This window comes from Harpegnathos saltator, unplaced genomic scaffold (genome assembly GCF_003227715.2).
Source record: "Harpegnathos saltator strain DR-91 unplaced genomic scaffold, Hsal_v8.6 scaffold612, whole genome shotgun sequence".
NCBI classification, from domain to species: Eukaryota; Metazoa; Arthropoda; class Insecta; order Hymenoptera; family Formicidae; genus Harpegnathos; species Harpegnathos saltator.
The window spans coordinates 411,502-429,122 of NW_020230441.1; the positions used below are offsets into that span (position 1 = coordinate 411,502).

At 40.1% G+C, this 17,621-nt stretch overlaps 2 protein-coding genes across 3 annotated transcripts; both read left to right on the forward strand.

Annotated features, from left to right (window-relative positions):
• The first annotated feature begins 1,418 nt into the window (after window positions 1-1,418).
• On the forward strand, window positions 1,419-11,317 carry LOC105186527 (UDP-glucuronosyltransferase 1-8). Its single transcript, XM_011146797.2, has 8 exons — window positions 1,419-1,702; window positions 3,092-3,162; window positions 3,282-3,380; window positions 3,653-3,792; window positions 4,791-5,104; window positions 7,161-7,380; window positions 10,208-10,427; window positions 10,949-11,317. Exons 1-8 carry the CDS (start codon window positions 1,514-1,516, stop codon window positions 11,220-11,222), a joined length of 1,527 nt encoding a protein of 508 aa, XP_011145099.1. The 5' UTR covers window positions 1,419-1,513; the 3' UTR covers window positions 11,223-11,317.
• Window positions 11,318-14,788: 3,471 nt separating this feature from the next.
• On the forward strand, window positions 14,789-17,577 carry LOC105186526 (STAM-binding protein). 2 transcript variants are annotated; one of them, XM_025304507.1, is made up of 8 exons: window positions 14,789-14,964; window positions 15,118-15,216; window positions 15,425-15,646; window positions 15,776-15,967; window positions 16,081-16,387; window positions 16,707-16,819; window positions 17,006-17,108; window positions 17,360-17,577. In XM_025304507.1, the coding sequence occupies exons 1-8, from the start codon at window positions 14,852-14,854 to the stop codon at window positions 17,423-17,425; spliced, it is 1,215 nt and encodes a 404-aa protein (XP_025160292.1). In that variant the 5' UTR covers window positions 14,789-14,851; the 3' UTR covers window positions 17,426-17,577. The 2 variants fall into 2 exon arrangements, with proteins under 2 accessions (XP_025160292.1, XP_025160293.1); XM_025304508.1 differs by having other exon boundaries at window positions 14,818-14,932.
• The last annotated feature ends 44 nt before the right edge of the window (window positions 17,578-17,621 follow it).

Here is a 17,621-nt window from a genome sequence, read left to right on the forward strand (position 1 = left end):
CGTCAGAAATCTTTAATTTATGTCGCACCACAACCGGGCGCGAGCAACCGCGTGCAATTTTATTTACCCCATGAAACCGCAACGCTTCGAAAGAAGAAAAACAGGAAGGAAGAGAACCCCGCGAGAATTTTTTTCTCGTTCGATCGTGCTCTCGATTTTATCCGCGGGATATATCTCTCGCGACTGAAGCTTCGTAAACGAATAAAAATCGACACGCGGACGCACCTGTTCTTTTTTAACAAGCGGGACGTCTTACGCGTGTAAGACTTTCCTTGATTTATCGCCACGCCGATATTCAATATCGCCGAATGTGTTTCGCTTATAAAAATTTAATTTTGCACAAAGTTTTGCTTATTCTTTTCTAATATGATTGATACGTAGCACAGAATATCATAGCAGAAGAGCGATGCGCACATACATACACATACACATACAAGCGGGCACAACGAAAGCTATCAATTAAGTCAACCCAATTCTTTAAAAACAAAGAACTTCTCTCTTCTAGAGGCGGAAAAATTTCCTTCTGCGATAGAGCCTTCTTCGTTTCCAGCAACAGAGTTACCATCCGCGTTCAACAGAGAACCTCCGCTCTCCTTGTAACGAGAATAAGAAGAGTCATATGTCGAAGGTAATGGTGCGTCGGTAAGTGATTTGTCTCCACCCACTCGTTTCTCCAAGCGTTTATATTTTTCTACCCTTTTCCAGCTGTTACTCTCTTTCTCTCTCTTTGCCTCGCTTTCAATTTGGATATCTTTATAGTCTAAATGAAAACGTGCGTAAATACATAATACGTGTTCGCGCGGAGTATGCGTACGATGAGCATCGTAGTTGCAAACTGACTCGTGTTTCAAAATTTCATTAAACTTAAAGCAACTATATGTGAAAGTGAGATAAAGAATAAACAAGTAACCGTACACAGCGCAACCGAGTCTCCGCCGCAATTAAGAGACACTCTTCAATTTCCGAAATTGCGAGACGCCCTCAAGGAGGTCGTGTGGGTTCCATTATTGAAATTGGTCACTTTAACGATTCGCCGGGCGTCGCGTATCTTCGTCGTTTCCTACGAACGCGACCACGCGATCGCGAATTCGTGAATATTTTCCGACAAGACTTACATTGTTCGTCGACGGCAGTGGACGACGCGACACGATTACTCTCAATGACTGATAACGGAATAGATTCGTCGAAGCTCAGCGTGCTTTTATGAATATCGCCTTTATATTCCTGGTGAAATAAAAAAATAGCGCGCGCACGAAAGGCCTGCATTATTTCTCTCGCAGAGCTGAGTGAGAAGCACCCGACCAATGGACAAGTTGTTCACTTATTTATCGTGGCCCCAAGCAAACTGATCGTGGAACATGTATTGAATTCTTCATATGGACCGCCTCGCCTTTTTTCCGTCGCTTTCCGGGTTCTTTTTAAAAATTCCTGCGAGAGACCGGTAGCCTCGATTCTTTCCCTGAAAGATTGAACGGCCGTTTCGCGTCCACGAACGAAAGTGTTCTGTGCCAAGATGCGCGCCGTGACGCTCGTATTGCTATCAGTTTCACTATTCTGCACTCTCCAACAGAGCCGTGGATATAACATACTGGGTATTTGTCCGAGCACGAGTTACAGCCACCAACAGCCCTTTCAAGCATTGATGAGAGCACTGGCGGGCCGTGGCCACAACGTTACCGTGGTATCAACGATTCCCTTGAAGGTACGTCGATCTCTCTAACGATTCCTTTTCTCGTTCGCTAACGCTTTATTTTTATTCAAATTTACGCGCGGACAATGTCGCTTCGAACACGTCGGACGTTAAAGTTTTCTCTCGAACGCAAAACGAGTGCGAGTTGTCACCTGAAGCCGCATTTAAAGCCGCATTAATCAGCGTGACGTATAAATGACGCGAAGATATTAACATTTTTACTGTATTACCAACTCACGAGAGATATATTGCAAACAAAAAGTCTTTATTGCCCGCCGGAGCACCGACATGATTCAACGCCCGCTTATCGTCGCTTACGAAAATTGTCACCGACAAAGCCGCATTGTGCTCGCCGAAGAATCGTGGCGTTGCAACATTCTCGCTAGAGTTTGCAGTTATTTCCAAGTCTCGATAAACTTTGCAACTTTAACCGTATCTACGGATATTTCCTCGGCGCGTCAACGCGGTCCGAATAAAAATGCTCGAGTCGCGCGCGCGACGACGTTTTACTCGATTTTTCACTCAGGCCAGACTAATTACTCGAAATAAATATTACAATCAGACGATGGAAAAATGCCCCGGAAATACCATAGATTGATAGATGGATATTTTATTTATTCGATGCCTGCGTTTTTCCATTCCCTTTTTTTTATCTTCCATCAATCCACTTTCTCCATTTATATCTACTCGCTTTTTTCCTGACATTCTTCTCTCAGTTTCTCTCAGATCGTTCCACTGACATCTCACTCTTTTCTCCTATCCATCCTTTCGTCGATATCCATTCTCCCCCTTCTCTCACTCTCTTTCTCCCCCTATATTTCTCTCTTCCTCTCTTTCCCTCTCTCCTTCTCTCTCTCTCTCTCTCTCTCTCTCTCTCTCTCTCTCTCTCTCTCTCTCATTCTCGCGCTCTCTCTTCCTCTCCCTGTCTCTCTAAACTCGAGTTCAAAGTTACGCAAACTTCGTTTAGCTTCAATTTACTTCTACTAACATTTCTCTTTGCTGAATGTGTCTTCTCACGGCTTGATGGTCCTGTTTCTTTCGCTGCAAAATTAGGCATTAAATTGTTCACGTAAACTGGATAAAACCTAACTAACGAACGCATAATTGTCTCGCACACGAACTGTTGCGGTGCTTTATTGCCTTTTTCCCGTAAATTCGCAACATTCACTGGTAAATATAATTTTTTTTACTGTACTGTTTTTACCGTATCCTCTACAAGATCTGAAATGGATGCTGTTTTGTGTACTTAGTCCCCGAGTTACGCTTATTCACGTTTTAAAACAAAAAGGCAATTATTGTGATATAAAAATCTACCGTAAAAATATCCATCTTTTTCATAACATCACGTACCGTCAAATCGCTTATACGTGACTGATATTTTCAATTTGTCTTACTCTCTAGAATCCTCCATCCAATTACAAGAACATAGACTTGTCATTTTCATATGAGAAAAAAGACTGCACAGAATTGAGGTATGAACGTACTCTACATTTAACATATTCCGCACACAAATTGACAGACGTAATACAATTTCCTCGATCTTGGGTTCTAAAGAAATGAATAATCTTAAACTTTCCTTTATTTTGAACAGACACATGGGAGCCTACGCGATACTCCATAAGAACATGCAGGAAGCGAACGAATTGTGCAAGAAGCAATTATTCAGCCCTGCCATCGACCATCTTATAGCGTAACGCAAACGTCACTTGGTTATTCCCATTTAAACTCGTAAATCTAAATTCACAACTGCGCATGAAGTATTCGTAAATCTACTCGCGGTCCGAAGTATTACAATACAATAGATCGAAGCGAATCGATCACGCGAAATCCGTCCACAAAAAAGCGGCTCCGTCGCGCGCGCAATGTTAATACACGTACAAAAGTCGCGACGACTTTAACAGCCCTACGACTATTCCGTTCAAACAAATCTCGCCTCTAGTTCGCGCTCGCGCCTGTTTGCAGGGCCAACGAGACATTCCATGCGATCATTATAGAGCAATTATGGTACCAGTGTTATTACGTCCTCGTAAAGCACTACAACTTCCCGGTGCTGATGGGATTTTTGAGCGTAGGCAACCTGCCCTACGTAATGGATTCCGTGGGTGAGTACGTCGGCAACGAGGAAGAGGCGGAGGAGCTTTCGCGGCGCGATTTCGCATCGGCCTAGGGGAATTTTATTAGTTTGCAAAAGTCACCCAGTGGTAACGACGGCAGCCGTGTACGACCCTGGTCGGACGGTCGTTCCGCGACGTCTTTTTCTAGCGGGGGTTCACACCCCCGGGTAGCACCGGGCGAACGTCGTTACCGCGCGCGGAAATTGACGTAAATTGTCGGCAAAGCAGAAAGTGCGAGCAATCGGAGACCAGGTCTTCGTGGAAAAGGATAGATTACTCGGTAGTGCTTTAACTTGTACCGGTCTGACCCGACGAGCGGCTAGAGAAGAGGTAGCGAGGGACGTGCCACAGCTAGCCGCCATTCGATTCCTTTACTTCGACGTAATTGAAGATACCCGAAAGTACTCTTTCCGGATGAACGTAATAGACCGTGAAATAGATCGCTGCGACCGCTAGTGAAATATTTCAATTAAAGCCCGGGCAAGTTTTGAGAAGGCGCACATGCGTTTCGAGAGCGGTAACTTTCTCCATGTTGTTTCGACCCAAACACCCGTTTTTCAATCGAGTTTTCGAAAAACAGGTATCCGCTTGGCGCGTTGACACGTTGGGCTCCTATTTCTCGATTTGGGAAGGAGCTCGCACTGCGCAATAACGCTTACTTTTCCATCCATCCATCAATTCGTCCCGGACAAAAGCGAGTCGCCAGAGAGAAAGAGAGAGAAAATATTTTGCAGAGCGAGTTCGAAAAACGAGAGCCAAATTTTTCTATTATACATAAGTCACAAATCGAACATTATATTATGTTTATAATGTTATATTTCAAGTCAAAGAGATAAATTTCTGTACTGTATGAACAGACAATTCTCACATTTTCTCCGCAATATGTTCCGTTTGATGTATTACATATGAAGGATGTTATCACTGCTGATATACTATGTTAAAAAAAGAAAAAAGAATAGATAACAGTCATCATTATTGGTTGACAGGAAATCCAGACGACCCCAGCATGAATCCAGACATGGCGTACCCATTCACGGACAGAATGACATTGAACGAGCGTATATGGAATATCCTTTACACAACGTGGACAAGATTATATTATCGATACTGGCACCTGCCACGGGCTCAACGCATCGCTAACGAATGGGCGCCCGGTATATCCGTCTATGACATCGATAAGAACTTTAGTCTAGTGATTCTGGGCAACAATCACGTGTTCGGCTATCCGAAACCATTACTACCGCACGTGATCGAAGTGCACAGCTTGCAAATAACGGAAAAACCCGATCCCTTGCCTGAGGTAAGAATATAACGTGTTTGCGAAAAAAAAAAAAGAAAAATTATCGAAATCTGAAGGAAAAAGAAAAATGCCAGAGAAATCAGAGCGAAAAATCATCGCGACATTGCAGAGAAAGGAAAACAGAATTCTACACTCATCCTGCCGAGAAGGTAACGAGGTTGAAGCTAATAATTATATGACTTGCTGCGTATTAAGTATAGTACCGCAGAATTTAATTAACGTGACGTAAAGTCGTGCCCATACTGGCACGATATAATCCCATCTTACAATATTTCAAATGCAAAGCTGTGGGCACAGCTTATATTAACAGTTACCCTCCTATATTACTATCCTCACTTACTTCTAACCACTTTTAATCGCTCATTTACAACGGGAATGGATTACAGAAATATAAAGTGAAGTTGTGCAATTTATCGAGTTAGGGATACAGCGACACACACACACACACACATTTAATGTCTCCTGTTTTAGAGAGAGTTGCTATTAATCGCGTCAATTAAACCTTCGTTTTTCGCAGTTCTAAGTGCATCTCGGAAACAGCTAAATTGTGTGTCGCTCGAGAATGATTTCTCCCGGGAAAATACGTACTATTCTAGCAGGTGACCAGCAATAGTCAGTCGGTAGAAGTTTGCCGACGACTCAGCGTCGGCGACGTAAAGGTAAACGTCATTGCTATTTACCGCGAACCGTTGTAAGCCTCCCGAGGGCCGACAAGAAAAATATTATCGGAGGAGTATTTCGCTGAAGATCCTTCACCGTAGAAAAAATAACTGGGGAATCGCCTGTAACGGCATAATAGTGTCAACCGTTTGTGTCCGCCGGACAATCTGGCAGTATATCATCTCGTAAATGTTTGTTTGTATCAATCTCTCTATCAACGCAATATCGATTTATGGACAGTCGATAATTATTCGACTGTGTGATAAGAGAATGTTCTCTTCAGTTTAAAACAGAACTACAGACAGACGAGACGTCAATTGTGTGTGATTGGCAACTTATTCGATCGAGAACTCTACGCGAGAATACGCGATAAATTTACAAGCACCAAGGAAGAGAACAATTCGATGGAATACACACGAGAAAATAAGCCAGATTAAATCTCACAGCCTTCCGGCCGTATTAGAATTGAAATTGTCTGATTATTACGAGAACAATGTACGACAGAAGGTAACTGCAATTACCACGTGATCCCGATGTCGAGATGCAGAACGTGACCGCGACAATGTGTTCGTCTTTATATACATATACCAGGACGTATCGAAATCCATGAGAAGTTGTAATTAATAGGACAAAGCCTTTGGCTACACATTGTGCATATGGAGCCACCATTGCCACCGTACCTTCCATAAAAGCCGGCGCAGGCTCCGCAATTAACAAAGGAAGTTGTGTTATCAGTGATATCAGTCACATTAATAGCACAATCGGTCCTATTTGCGTCCTACCGTAGCACTTGCTAACGCAATCCTTGCAAATACACGAAGGATACTTCGCGGATAAACGTATTTCATAAAACGATAACATTACGCGCAGATAATATTTCGACGTGAAATTGCGTACGGCCCAATATCAGAAAATTTATCGCACAGGAAATACGAGCGAACATCGAGATACGTATATATTCGAAAACCATCTCGCAGGATGAAGAAGCTCGCTCACGGCCGCGTTCCTCGATTATCGCGATGACAGCGAAACGTATAGATGCGATTAATTAGCGAGCGGGAGATATATGTATACATAAGCTGTGCCTCGCATACACACACGTACGCACAGATTCCCTCGTTTCTAAATACCAGCGAACGATGACGTCCGAATAGAACGACTGCGAAACTCCGATGAAAGGTTAACGATGACGCCGGTGCGGTTCGAGCGCGAAATACGAGTGTGAGACTCGTTTCCGAGCTTTCTCGCGACGAAGGCTCGTATCGACGACTCGTATCGATATTAGATACAATGCCGATATCGAAATCGAGCGCTTCACCGTTCGATAATAAATACCGTCGCGCGTCTGCCGTATCTCCCTCGTTAAGACTCGTCGAAATTTTTGTCCTCGTCCCAGGAGATCCAGGAGTTTCTGGACAGCGCTCGGGATGGCGCCATTTATTTCTCTCTGGGCTCGAATCTGCAAACTCACCAGCTACCCGCCGGGCCTTTGACCGCATTGTGCAACGCCCTGAGCTCGCTCAAGCAAAGAGTTCTATGGAAACACGGCGGGAACATGGCCATTCATCCGGCCAACATCAAATTTGTGAAGTGGGCGCCCCAACAAGCGGTCCTCGGTAAGGCTGCCCAAGGCTAAACTGACCTCCTCTTTACCTCGCTCTGCGCGAAAGGGGGATCAACCGCTCCGGAATATGCACTTACAACGCGGTTCGATGAGAAACGTTTTATGCCGGAATTTCTTTGTGCTCGCAGATAGGGAATCAACTAGATTATGAAAACGATAGACCGGCGGAATTCATCTTGCAAATTTTGTTTCGATCTCTTTGCAGCCACGGTTCTCGTCGCCGCGTTTATCGCATGATCCGCGTCACGCTCGCGTCCCATAATTCTTAAAACGAATCCTTTGAATCTCCGAGTTTGATTTTTCCTACGAGAAAATGCTCGGAGACTATTATTCTTTCTTTTTTCTATTGCAACTTTCCGTTGTTTAATATTCTAACATCTACAAATCCGAAAGTCCCATAAAAGTAAAGTTCGTCCGAATTTAAGTGAATAATGCAAATTCGCTGTTTAATTTCATCGTGTGTGCACGCGACCGCACTTAATTCATTCATCTCCGCGACATTTTAATACGTTAATTAAAAAAGCAAACGTTCTGCTCAATCCAAACAAGATTCGGGTGCTCCATTGTTAGACTAACGTAAACGTCAGACATTATAGATCAATCCGAGTTACGTCGTAATTGCGAATAAAGATCACTGCAGCCGCGCCTTACAACCGCGAGACCGAAATATAGGACTGAAACTTTTCCAGCACGGACGAAATGCAGAGTCCCAAGTTAATTGTGCGATAACGATCTCGCGAGAAACCCGTGTATCGCCAAAGTGCTCGACTGTTCGTTCGCTATTATCGTAAACGAGCTCGGGAACTCATACCTTAGCGATTACACATTCTTATTTTGTTAATGCGAATACAGCCGTTCTCGAGATCGCATTCTCAGTTTCTCGCGGATTCGTTGAGTGGAGTTCGACGATACAAAGACGACGAAGACGACGAGCGCCTTAGCGACCATCGCTGCGCAAATATTTAACGAAGTTGCGTCCTCGACTTTGACGCCGCTTTCACCCACGAAAGACGTCAATTTTCCTTGGCTAGACGCAACACTCTTTAGCCGCAATCTCCTTCACAGTCCAGAGTCTTTAAACGATTTGAACCTAATTACACGACTATGTCGCACGGCCGCGCGCGCGCGCTATTTCTCGGCTCCGCTGAGCGCACAACCAAAGACGAGACAAGTATTCCCCCTTTATATCGGGCAACTCGCTTGCGCACGAACTCGCGACTGGGTCTCGAGCCGAACAAAGTCCCGCCGATCGAAATGGCATCGCCGCCGCGTTTCCAAATGATCATCAAAGCCCCGTCGTCTACCGATCGAGATCGCGTTACTCGGATGTTTGAATTCGAGAGCAACGTTTGCCTTCCTCTACCGTAGCACATCAAAGAGAAAAGTAACGTGGAATATAAGAAAGGCCGATGCACACGTCGATACCAGGCTCTCTCGCCTTTGGTAGGGCGAAATCCGTTATTTTTGTGGAAGCCGCTTAAGGGTAAGTATTGAAACCGACCGAAAAAAAAAAAGAGAGAGAGAGCGAGAGAGAGAGAGAGAGAGAAAGAGCCACCGGCAACACCGTCGACCAAGGAAAATACGACCACGAGCTCGTACAGCGGAACGAAGCGAAACGATAACTCATGACGCATACGGCGGTGAAATTCTCGCGGGAAATTCTGACAAACAACTCCTGTCGACAGTAACGCACGGCCTCGATGCAAATGCACAAGCGTACACAAAGTTTTGTGTGCATTGATAGACAGACGGCGGTTACCTGATCGAGAACGTACTAATGTTGGAAATGTGAGCTAATGACTGGAAGAAGTAACGCGATTAAAGGGTGTTCCGGGGTTTCCTTTGACATTACGACGGCAGCTCATTTCACTTGTTCAGTAGTCGCGCATTAAAATGTTCTAAAGTTTGACGGTAGCACGACGTTAATTAATATTCAACTTTTTACGTGCGATCTTGCAAGCGTTCGAAATTTGCTACGAGTAAGCTTGAAATAAACCTTCCCAAAAGGATATCGCAATTTTTAAACACGTTAGATGCCTAATTAAATCTTGAAGTGGAATTTCAGAAGAGATCGTTTCGAAGAGATCGTAAGATTTAAACGAACGATAAAATTTTATTACTTCATTGCGCTTTAAAAGCTCAATTCCCGAAAAAAAACTATTGATTTTCACTCGTGAAATTTTGAAGAACATATAATTTGATTGATATCTAAAGATATCTAAGATACGAAATACAGATATCGCGCGAATTTCCAATCTTAAACAGATAAAATGTTTTTTTTTCGATTAGGATATGTATCACATTATGCATAATGAAAAAATCTCATTTCGACGTGTTCGCGCACTAAAATAATGTACATTCGGGCAGAAAAAGAGACAGAAAGAGAAAGAGAGAGAGAGAGAGAGAGAGAGAGAGAGAGAGAGAGAGAGAACTGCATCCAACAAATTTCAAACGTGTTAATACTTGGACACGATGATCAGTCGACCGTGAAAAAAAAAAGAAAGCACGCGAACAAATAAATATGACAATACGGACATTTTTATGAAATTTCGTGCGTCGCACCTCTCGGTCGCGCTCTGATCACTGAAACTTTGTTCCTCGTTCTTTTCCTCTTTTTTATTCTCCTTTTTATCTTTTTTGTTTCATTTTTCTCTCTTTCCCTTTTTTTCTTTCGCTCCCTATTTCGTCGCTTTGCTTTTCTCCGCTGTCCGCACGCGCCGCGCCGCGTCGATCCACCGTATAAGCGCTCGACAAGCAAATAATCCGTGAAGCATCATTTCACGATACTTTATGTACTTACGACGCTTTTATATATGCAGCGCATCCCAGAGTGATAGCGTACGTGATGCAAGGCGGATTGCAGTCGTTGCAAGAGGCGGTGCACCACTCGGTTCCGGTAGTCGCGATCCCCTTTTTCGGGGATCAACTTTTCAACGCACGTAAAATCCTAGACGCCGGTATCGGACTGACACTGGACATCGACACCATGACCGAGGGCTCCATCGTACAAACGCTCACGGAGATCGTCGAAAATAAAACGTGAGCACGACGCGATTCGAACGGAATCGCTTCGAGAATGTGACTTTTCGAAAGTTAATCCCGACCGGCACTTCGTCATTTCGATCGCTATTCTTGCGACTGTACGCATTTACGAATGATATGTGACGATTGGCTATCGAATCAAGAATCTCCAGGATTTTCTTGAAAAATATTTTTGGAATATTGGAAACTGCAATTGAAATTCATTATTTTCAATAGCGAGTGACGACCGCCGATTACCGCGCGTTACGACAAATGAGTTGGCAGTCTAAACAGTCACTAGCGATCGGTAGTCTTCATCTCCGCGCGTTAGTCTTATTTCAATCACATCAGTTAACGTATTATAATTTGCGAACTCTTAATCCGAATCCAATAACGCGACTGAGATTACAAGATTAAGTGCGGTTAATCAGTCTTATCTTCGACGTCTTGATATTGGATAAAATTTAGAATTCCAATTCACCCAAATTGATAGAGAGTGCTATCGAGTGCGCGTTGTCTTAAAAAAATTCGAATTGCAGGTATCTGAACAATATCAGAAGGATGTCGGCAATTGTCAAGGATGAATTAATAAAGCCAATGGAAAGAGCGATATGGAGTGTGGAACACGTATTGAAGTTTCCAGACTCGAGACATTTGCGGTACCACGGACGTGATATATCGTGGCTGGATTATTATGCGCCATTTCTATGCTGGAGTGTATTCCTTGTTGTCTTATTGTATATCAGTTACCGAATTATCATCGCTTTTGTCAAGTGCAAATGGATAAGTGACTTAAAACGAAAACTTGAATAGCAAGGAAAATTTACGATCTTGATCGCGAGACAAAAATTAATTCTCTACGAAACACAAAGATCGAGAGACCTTTCCTCTCTTTTTTCCTTTTTTTTATTCTCACTTGTAATGCTTTCAATGTAACCATGTATGTTATATAATTAAAAATAACACTGGAAATTTCTTGACCTTTTTGCTGCCACTTCCCCCGTTACTCGTCACATTCCCGAGAAATAATCAGCAAATAAATAAAATATTATTCAAACGAGGCAAATTTCATTCGGTGGAAATTAAGATTCAGTTTCGCTCGACGTGCAGAAATAACAGACGCTTCATCTCTTGTAACTTTGTACTCTGTTAGTACTTACCAACTTTTCAGCGGGTTGAAGGCATAGAAAGCAGTGGCCGGATCCGCCACACGCGATGAATACGCATGATGAACCTTACTCAGCTCCCTTGAGAGTTCGTTTTGCGAGATATTCACTTTCTGCGACTGTTTCACACTGTTCTATCGCAATAAACGCACGACCCTTATTTTTGACACTCTCGATGACATTTCGCGCACAAAACACTTTCGATGGGTTGAAGATGCAGGATTCGATCTGACGATACGGATTTCGTACTTCCGTAAAATGGCGTGCACACGTTTCGTCACTCGGCACTCTCGACGGGCCATTTCGCGAGATATTTGTTTTCTTTCGGCTTTTTAACGATATTTCGTCACGACAGAAACACGAGACTTACACTTCGACACTCTCGACGATAATTCGCGCGCGCGCGCGCGCACGAGACTGCACTTCGTCAAGTCGACAGCATAAAGTACAACGATTTGAACTTCAAGCTACTATAACGCGATAAACGCACGGCATTTCACTCGGTACTCCCGACGGTCCGTTCCGCGAGATATTCGCTTTCGTCGACTTTTCAACGATATCCCGTTACGATAAACGCACGAAACTCCCTTTCGGCACTCCCGACTAATTGTTCGTCCGTCGAACTTTCCTTCGACGAGCCGAGATCGCGAGAGATACAGGACGACTCGTCGAATATCATAGACGTATAATATCTAGACTGCGCGATCTCAACGTCTTCCTTTTCTAGAACGCGTCAGAAATTAGAAAGAGATAGTTGCTGTACGTACCATTCTGTCTTTTTCTAAAGACGCGTGGTAGGATGAAGAAGCCTTTGATGGGGGGATGAAAAAGGAAGGTAGAGGAGGGGAGTTCCGAACGATACAAATAATCTCCACTCCAAACATTATCAGACGAAGACAGAATGATACCCCAAAGCATGCTCTTTCTTTCTAATATTTGACGACTTTTCGGCCGAATGCGCGGTCTAGTTATTATACGTCTATGGCATTGCCGCACCCGCCATGATTATCGTAACTGACCGAACACCGCCACGATTGAGATACTCAAATCTATCCAAAGGCACTCGATACTTTGCTCGGCGATCCTAATGGGCCATTAGGATCGCCGAGCGATCCGTGAGATACATTCCGTAACTATTAATGGCATTTTGTCGGGACAAATGCACGAGACTTACATATTTTGAGCATTCTTGGCGATAATTTGCGCGCGAGACGCTGCTCGGAGAGTCGAGAAACGTAATCTCAACATTTCATAACGCGACAAACACGCGACACTCCATTCGGCATTCTCGGCCTGGCCCGCTCCGTGAGATATTCGCTTTCGACGTCTTTTTAACGATATCCTGCTAACAAACGTACAAAACTTATTTTCAGTTCTCCCGACGACAACTCGCGCGCCGAACTTTTCTTCGACGGTCCGAGATTGTGAGAAATATAGCGCGACTTTTGCAGTCTAACCTGCCATGACGCGATCCGCTCATATTGACTGAATATAGCATCAATTGCGACTCTCGAAGCATCAATGTTTTCGATTATAGCGTCGCTTTATCGATTATAGATCGATAAGTCTGTCGCGATGTGTTCTTTTCAGCTGTATTTTCTATACTTTCTTACAATTTCTCTCTCCTCCCCTTTTTGTTCTTATATCATATTTAAAATTTATATGTTTAATCTTTTTAATCTTTTGTGTGCTAAGCATTTTGGAGTTAAACGATCGTTAAGAGTAGAATACTGTTGATTGTCGTACGTTTTCGAGGAAAAAGAATCTCTTGCAAGATTAAAAGTAATGAGCCAAGATAAATTAAATTTTATCGTCGTTAAAATATGTAAAAGAATATGAATAATATACACATTCACACTACGTCAATAGCATTTGCTGAATGTATATATGTGTCTACAGCATTTAAAAGATTACATATAGAAAATGTAATCTAATAATTCAAAAAAACAGATCTAGTACTTTATATGTTTGTTAAAAATCTGCAGTCTGGAATGTGTAAAATACTTAAAATAGTTTTAATATCCAAAATATTAGATATATATATATATATATATATATTGTATCATTAAATATATTGTAGGCAACGAACGCCGGTCGCCCCGAAATATTATTAAGTGTGATTTTCTCGAGAGCGATTGTTTTTTTAAACGGAATACCTTGTCATGCAGTTGCTATGCGCCCTCCGTTCCTCCCTTTTCTATGACGCGATGTGTTTGACTTTTGTTTTCCGGAGGAATGCGGGCGGACATATGAATGCGAGCGACAATTAATTAGTGACAGCCACTCAGAGATAGAGAATTAATGAGAGACCGACAGTCAGTAAAGTTAGTCAGTAAAGATCAGTGATAGTCAGAGACGGTCAGCAAAATTCCACCTTCCGCGACGAATCAGTCCGAATTTAGCTTTAGCCGAATCTTTTCTTTTGTATCGTTTATTTTATAATAAATTCAACAAGATATTATTAGGTTCAAACTATTTGTACGATCATCCAGAAATTATATCATAGCAATTTGCCATTTCAAAGTTTAGACATGCAAATTCATTGATATGTGTGTGTGTGTTAATATAATATTATGCCGTAGAAATACCTAATAAACATATCTCTAATATAAAAAATTGAAATCACCCAACCAGGCTCGTTGTGTGGAAAGTTGGCTAATGGATCACCTGGCGCCATACAGCGGTATCGTGTAAAAGGACGTATTTGAATCTTGATTAAGTGAGGTTTGAATCTTGGCTAAGTGACTCATTACTATTTGGTCGGTTATTTTCATTAGTTCCAAAGACTCCGCTATGAGTCGCTAACGCCTTTAATAAAAAATCGAAGTCGTAGTGTGACCCGATAATAGGGCAGAGAAATTGCTATTTTTAAATAGTAAATAAGTTATTAAATAATCTCTTTAGTTTAAAATATTGCATTTAAACGTCAGGAGAACGTTTATTTCCAATAATACGAGATTTAACTTGATGGGTCAAATGAACTTGCATTTTTCAATAGTAAGACCAAACAACAGAGCTAAACTTTCGTCTCAGAGTTAACCTAGCAAAGTAATGTAGTTTATCGGTTTCGACGAATTTTGATAAAAGGAACAAGAGAATCGAGTGTTATTCTTCCCCCCATTTTCCGCTCCCAATTTTACATTACGCCATTAATGATACTAAAAAAAGTATTTTCAACATTGGAATATTAAAAAATGTAATGGTTATATATATAAAATTTTTAATAACTAAAAAATAAAGTAATTGTTAGTATACAGTGCAGATATAACCAACAAAATGGATAAGAGGCGATTGAGGGAGGATCTAGGTACAGATCCCAAAGAACGACTCAAATTACTCGCAGAGCAAGCCTCTTCAGTGAGTGTAGATCCTCATATGCCTGTTCACAGGTTGAGTATCTCAAAATATATACTTATATTTTTAATATCATGAATATATATATAAATATAAATTTTATGTGAAAAATTTTAAAGTTGATTTTTATATTAATCGAAAAGAATTAGAATATCTTTCTTCATAAACTAAGCTTCTCTCAATTTCAGGTATTATCGCTCTGGAGTAGAAATAGTTAGATATGCCGACATGTGCATGAAAGATCAAAACTATGAGTGTGCCTATACTCTGTATATGAAATTCATAACGTAGGTAATATTGATAAGCAATCAAATTTATTATATACTTATTATTATGTGCTTATTGTATGATATATTGTATATAATATTAATAATTTAGTAGTTACTAGTAATTTTTTATACTTTTATTCTTTATTAAATATATTTATATTTATATACATATAAATTATATAATTAAATATTTCTAAATATGCATATGTATTATTTATTTGAACAGACTTTTTGTGGATAAAATTACAAAACATCCACAATATAACAGTGTATCAGCTAAAGATAAAGACACGAATAGATATACTTTGCGAATTGTTTTTTCCAAAGCAGAAGAGTTGAAGAAACAGTTATTGCAGCAATATCAGGCAGATCTAGACAAATATTTAGAGGATTTAAAGGAGAAAGAAAGGATTGAAAAAGAAAGATTAAAACAAGAGGAACTTCAGAAGTATTAAAATAATTATTTATATTACTTTTACAAGAAATTTCCAATGAATCTGTACACACACACACACACACACACACATATATATATATATATATAATTGTCTTTGCTGTTTACTTGGTTTTCATTCAGACAAAAAGAAGAAGAAGAGAGGAAAAATAAGGTAGCTACTATAGCTGCTATTAAGGCACTAAAAGCTACTATCGGCTCAAATATGGTATTACCAGAAGAATCAAAGACTAAGTTATTGCCTGTTGTACCTCCTGTCAAGCCTGTGATAAGTCCCTCAAGTGATAATGACAAAACATGTACTTACAAAGATACGTAAGTCTTACTTTATAAAAAGTTATATATTGTTCTTCAAATTCTACAATATTTAAGCTTTTAAAAGATGATGATTTTATATAAAATATTGTTGCCTAATTTGTTTTATATAGAAAAATACCAACAATAGATCGTTCGACCAAACCCTCTTTATTGATGAGTGATGGTTCATCCTTACGCGATGTTATCCTATCAAACAAATTGATGCGCGACTTCCTCACACTTGCCTCCAGTAATACGATGAACAATAAAGAAACCTGTGGCATTCTAGCTGGTAAATTGGAAAGAAATAAATTATTAGTAACACATCTGCTTATTCCTGAACAAACCAGTACTCCAGATTCTTGCACCACGCACAATGAGGAAGATATCTTTGATTATCAGGACCAACATAATCTGATTACCCTTGGCTGGATTCATGTATGTAGATTTTAATTAATTTACTTGTATGTACAGCTCATTTCCATTATATCAACTATATTCTGTTTCTGATCAAAAACAACAGTTATAATAGTTCCTTGATATAATAGTTTATTAGCTTATTATTTTCGATTAAAAAGATCCTGTTAAAATTTCATGATCAAATTTTTCTGTAACGCTCAAAAAGCATGTATCTTCTGTATTATATAGTAAATTGTTTATATGTGTGTGCGTATGTGTGTACATATACATACACATACATGTATATATATATATATATAGTAAATAGTTACTAGATTAAATATCGTTATTGCAACAGACTCACCCTACACAAACTGCATTTTTGTCGAGTGTGGATTTACATACACATTGTGCTTATCAACTGCTGATGGCTGAGGCAATAGCGATAGTCTGTGCACCTAAATATGATGAGTATGTATAATAAGTAAAAGTTAAAAAAAAATGAAAAAGAGAAAAATTAAAATATATATAATTACTATCTTGTATTATTATTATTATATCTCGTATTATTACAAGGAAAATTGAAGTAACATATAAAAAGCCTTTAAATACTCAATTTTCTTCAGACAAGTCTTTCAAATTCATTACTTATTTTAGAACGGGATTCTTTATCTTGACACTGGATTATGGTTTGGATTTTATTGCAAATTGTAGAGAAACTGGGTTCCATCCTCATCCTACTGAACCACCGTTATACATGGTAAGTTTGACAAATTAATGATTTAACACATTTTTATATATATTCACATAAATATTATCTATATTTTAAAAACATTTCTTTCTTAAAAGAAAATTTTATGAAAAATCTCTATATTTTAAAATTATTTAAATTTCTCGAATTATTATTTCTCTGATTATCGCTTACAACTGTCAAAATTATTGTATTTTCTTAATTCCCTTCTGAAAGGGAAAATAAAAGATATATATTAGTCAGATATATTATATTTTCAGAAAGCGAAGCATTGTAAGTTGGACGCAATGGCACCCATCGAGCTTGTGGATCTGCGAAGGAAATGATACATTTTCAACGCGGATTAATCACAATGTTGCTATTAGCAAAAAATATTTTTTAATAACAAAATTCCCAAATTGCATTATTAATCATATTAAGTTCGTAAAAATGATAAATTACGATAAAAATCATACATAATACTATCAACGAAAATCGAGCGTGATTATATCATTTATATATAATTTATTGATATTTTATTGA

What these genes read in the sequence shown, in the direction of transcription:
- LOC105186527 (XM_011146797.2), top strand. Translation starts at nt 1,514, where the DNA reads ATGCGCGCCGTGACGCTCGTATTGCTATCAGTTTCACTATTCTGCACT. An exon ending in CTACGTAATGGATTCCGTGG is followed by an intron (nt 3,793 to 4,790) that starts GTGAGTACGTCG and finishes ATTGGTTGACAG; the next exon opens with GAAATCCAGACGACCCCAGC. An exon ending in GAGATCGTCGAAAATAAAAC is followed by an intron (nt 10,428 to 10,948) that starts GTGAGCACGACG and finishes TTCGAATTGCAG; the next exon opens with GTATCTGAACAATATCAGAA.
- LOC105186526 (XM_025304507.1), top strand. Translation starts at nt 14,852, where the DNA reads ATGGATAAGAGGCGATTGAGGGAGGATCTAGGTACAGATCCCAAAGAA. An exon ending in CTGTATATGAAATTCATAAC is followed by an intron (nt 15,217 to 15,424) that starts GTAGGTAATATT and finishes TTATTTGAACAG; the next exon opens with ACTTTTTGTGGATAAAATTA. An exon ending in AAACAAGAGGAACTTCAGAA is followed by an intron (nt 15,647 to 15,775) that starts GTATTAAAATAA and finishes GTTTTCATTCAG; the next exon opens with ACAAAAAGAAGAAGAAGAGA.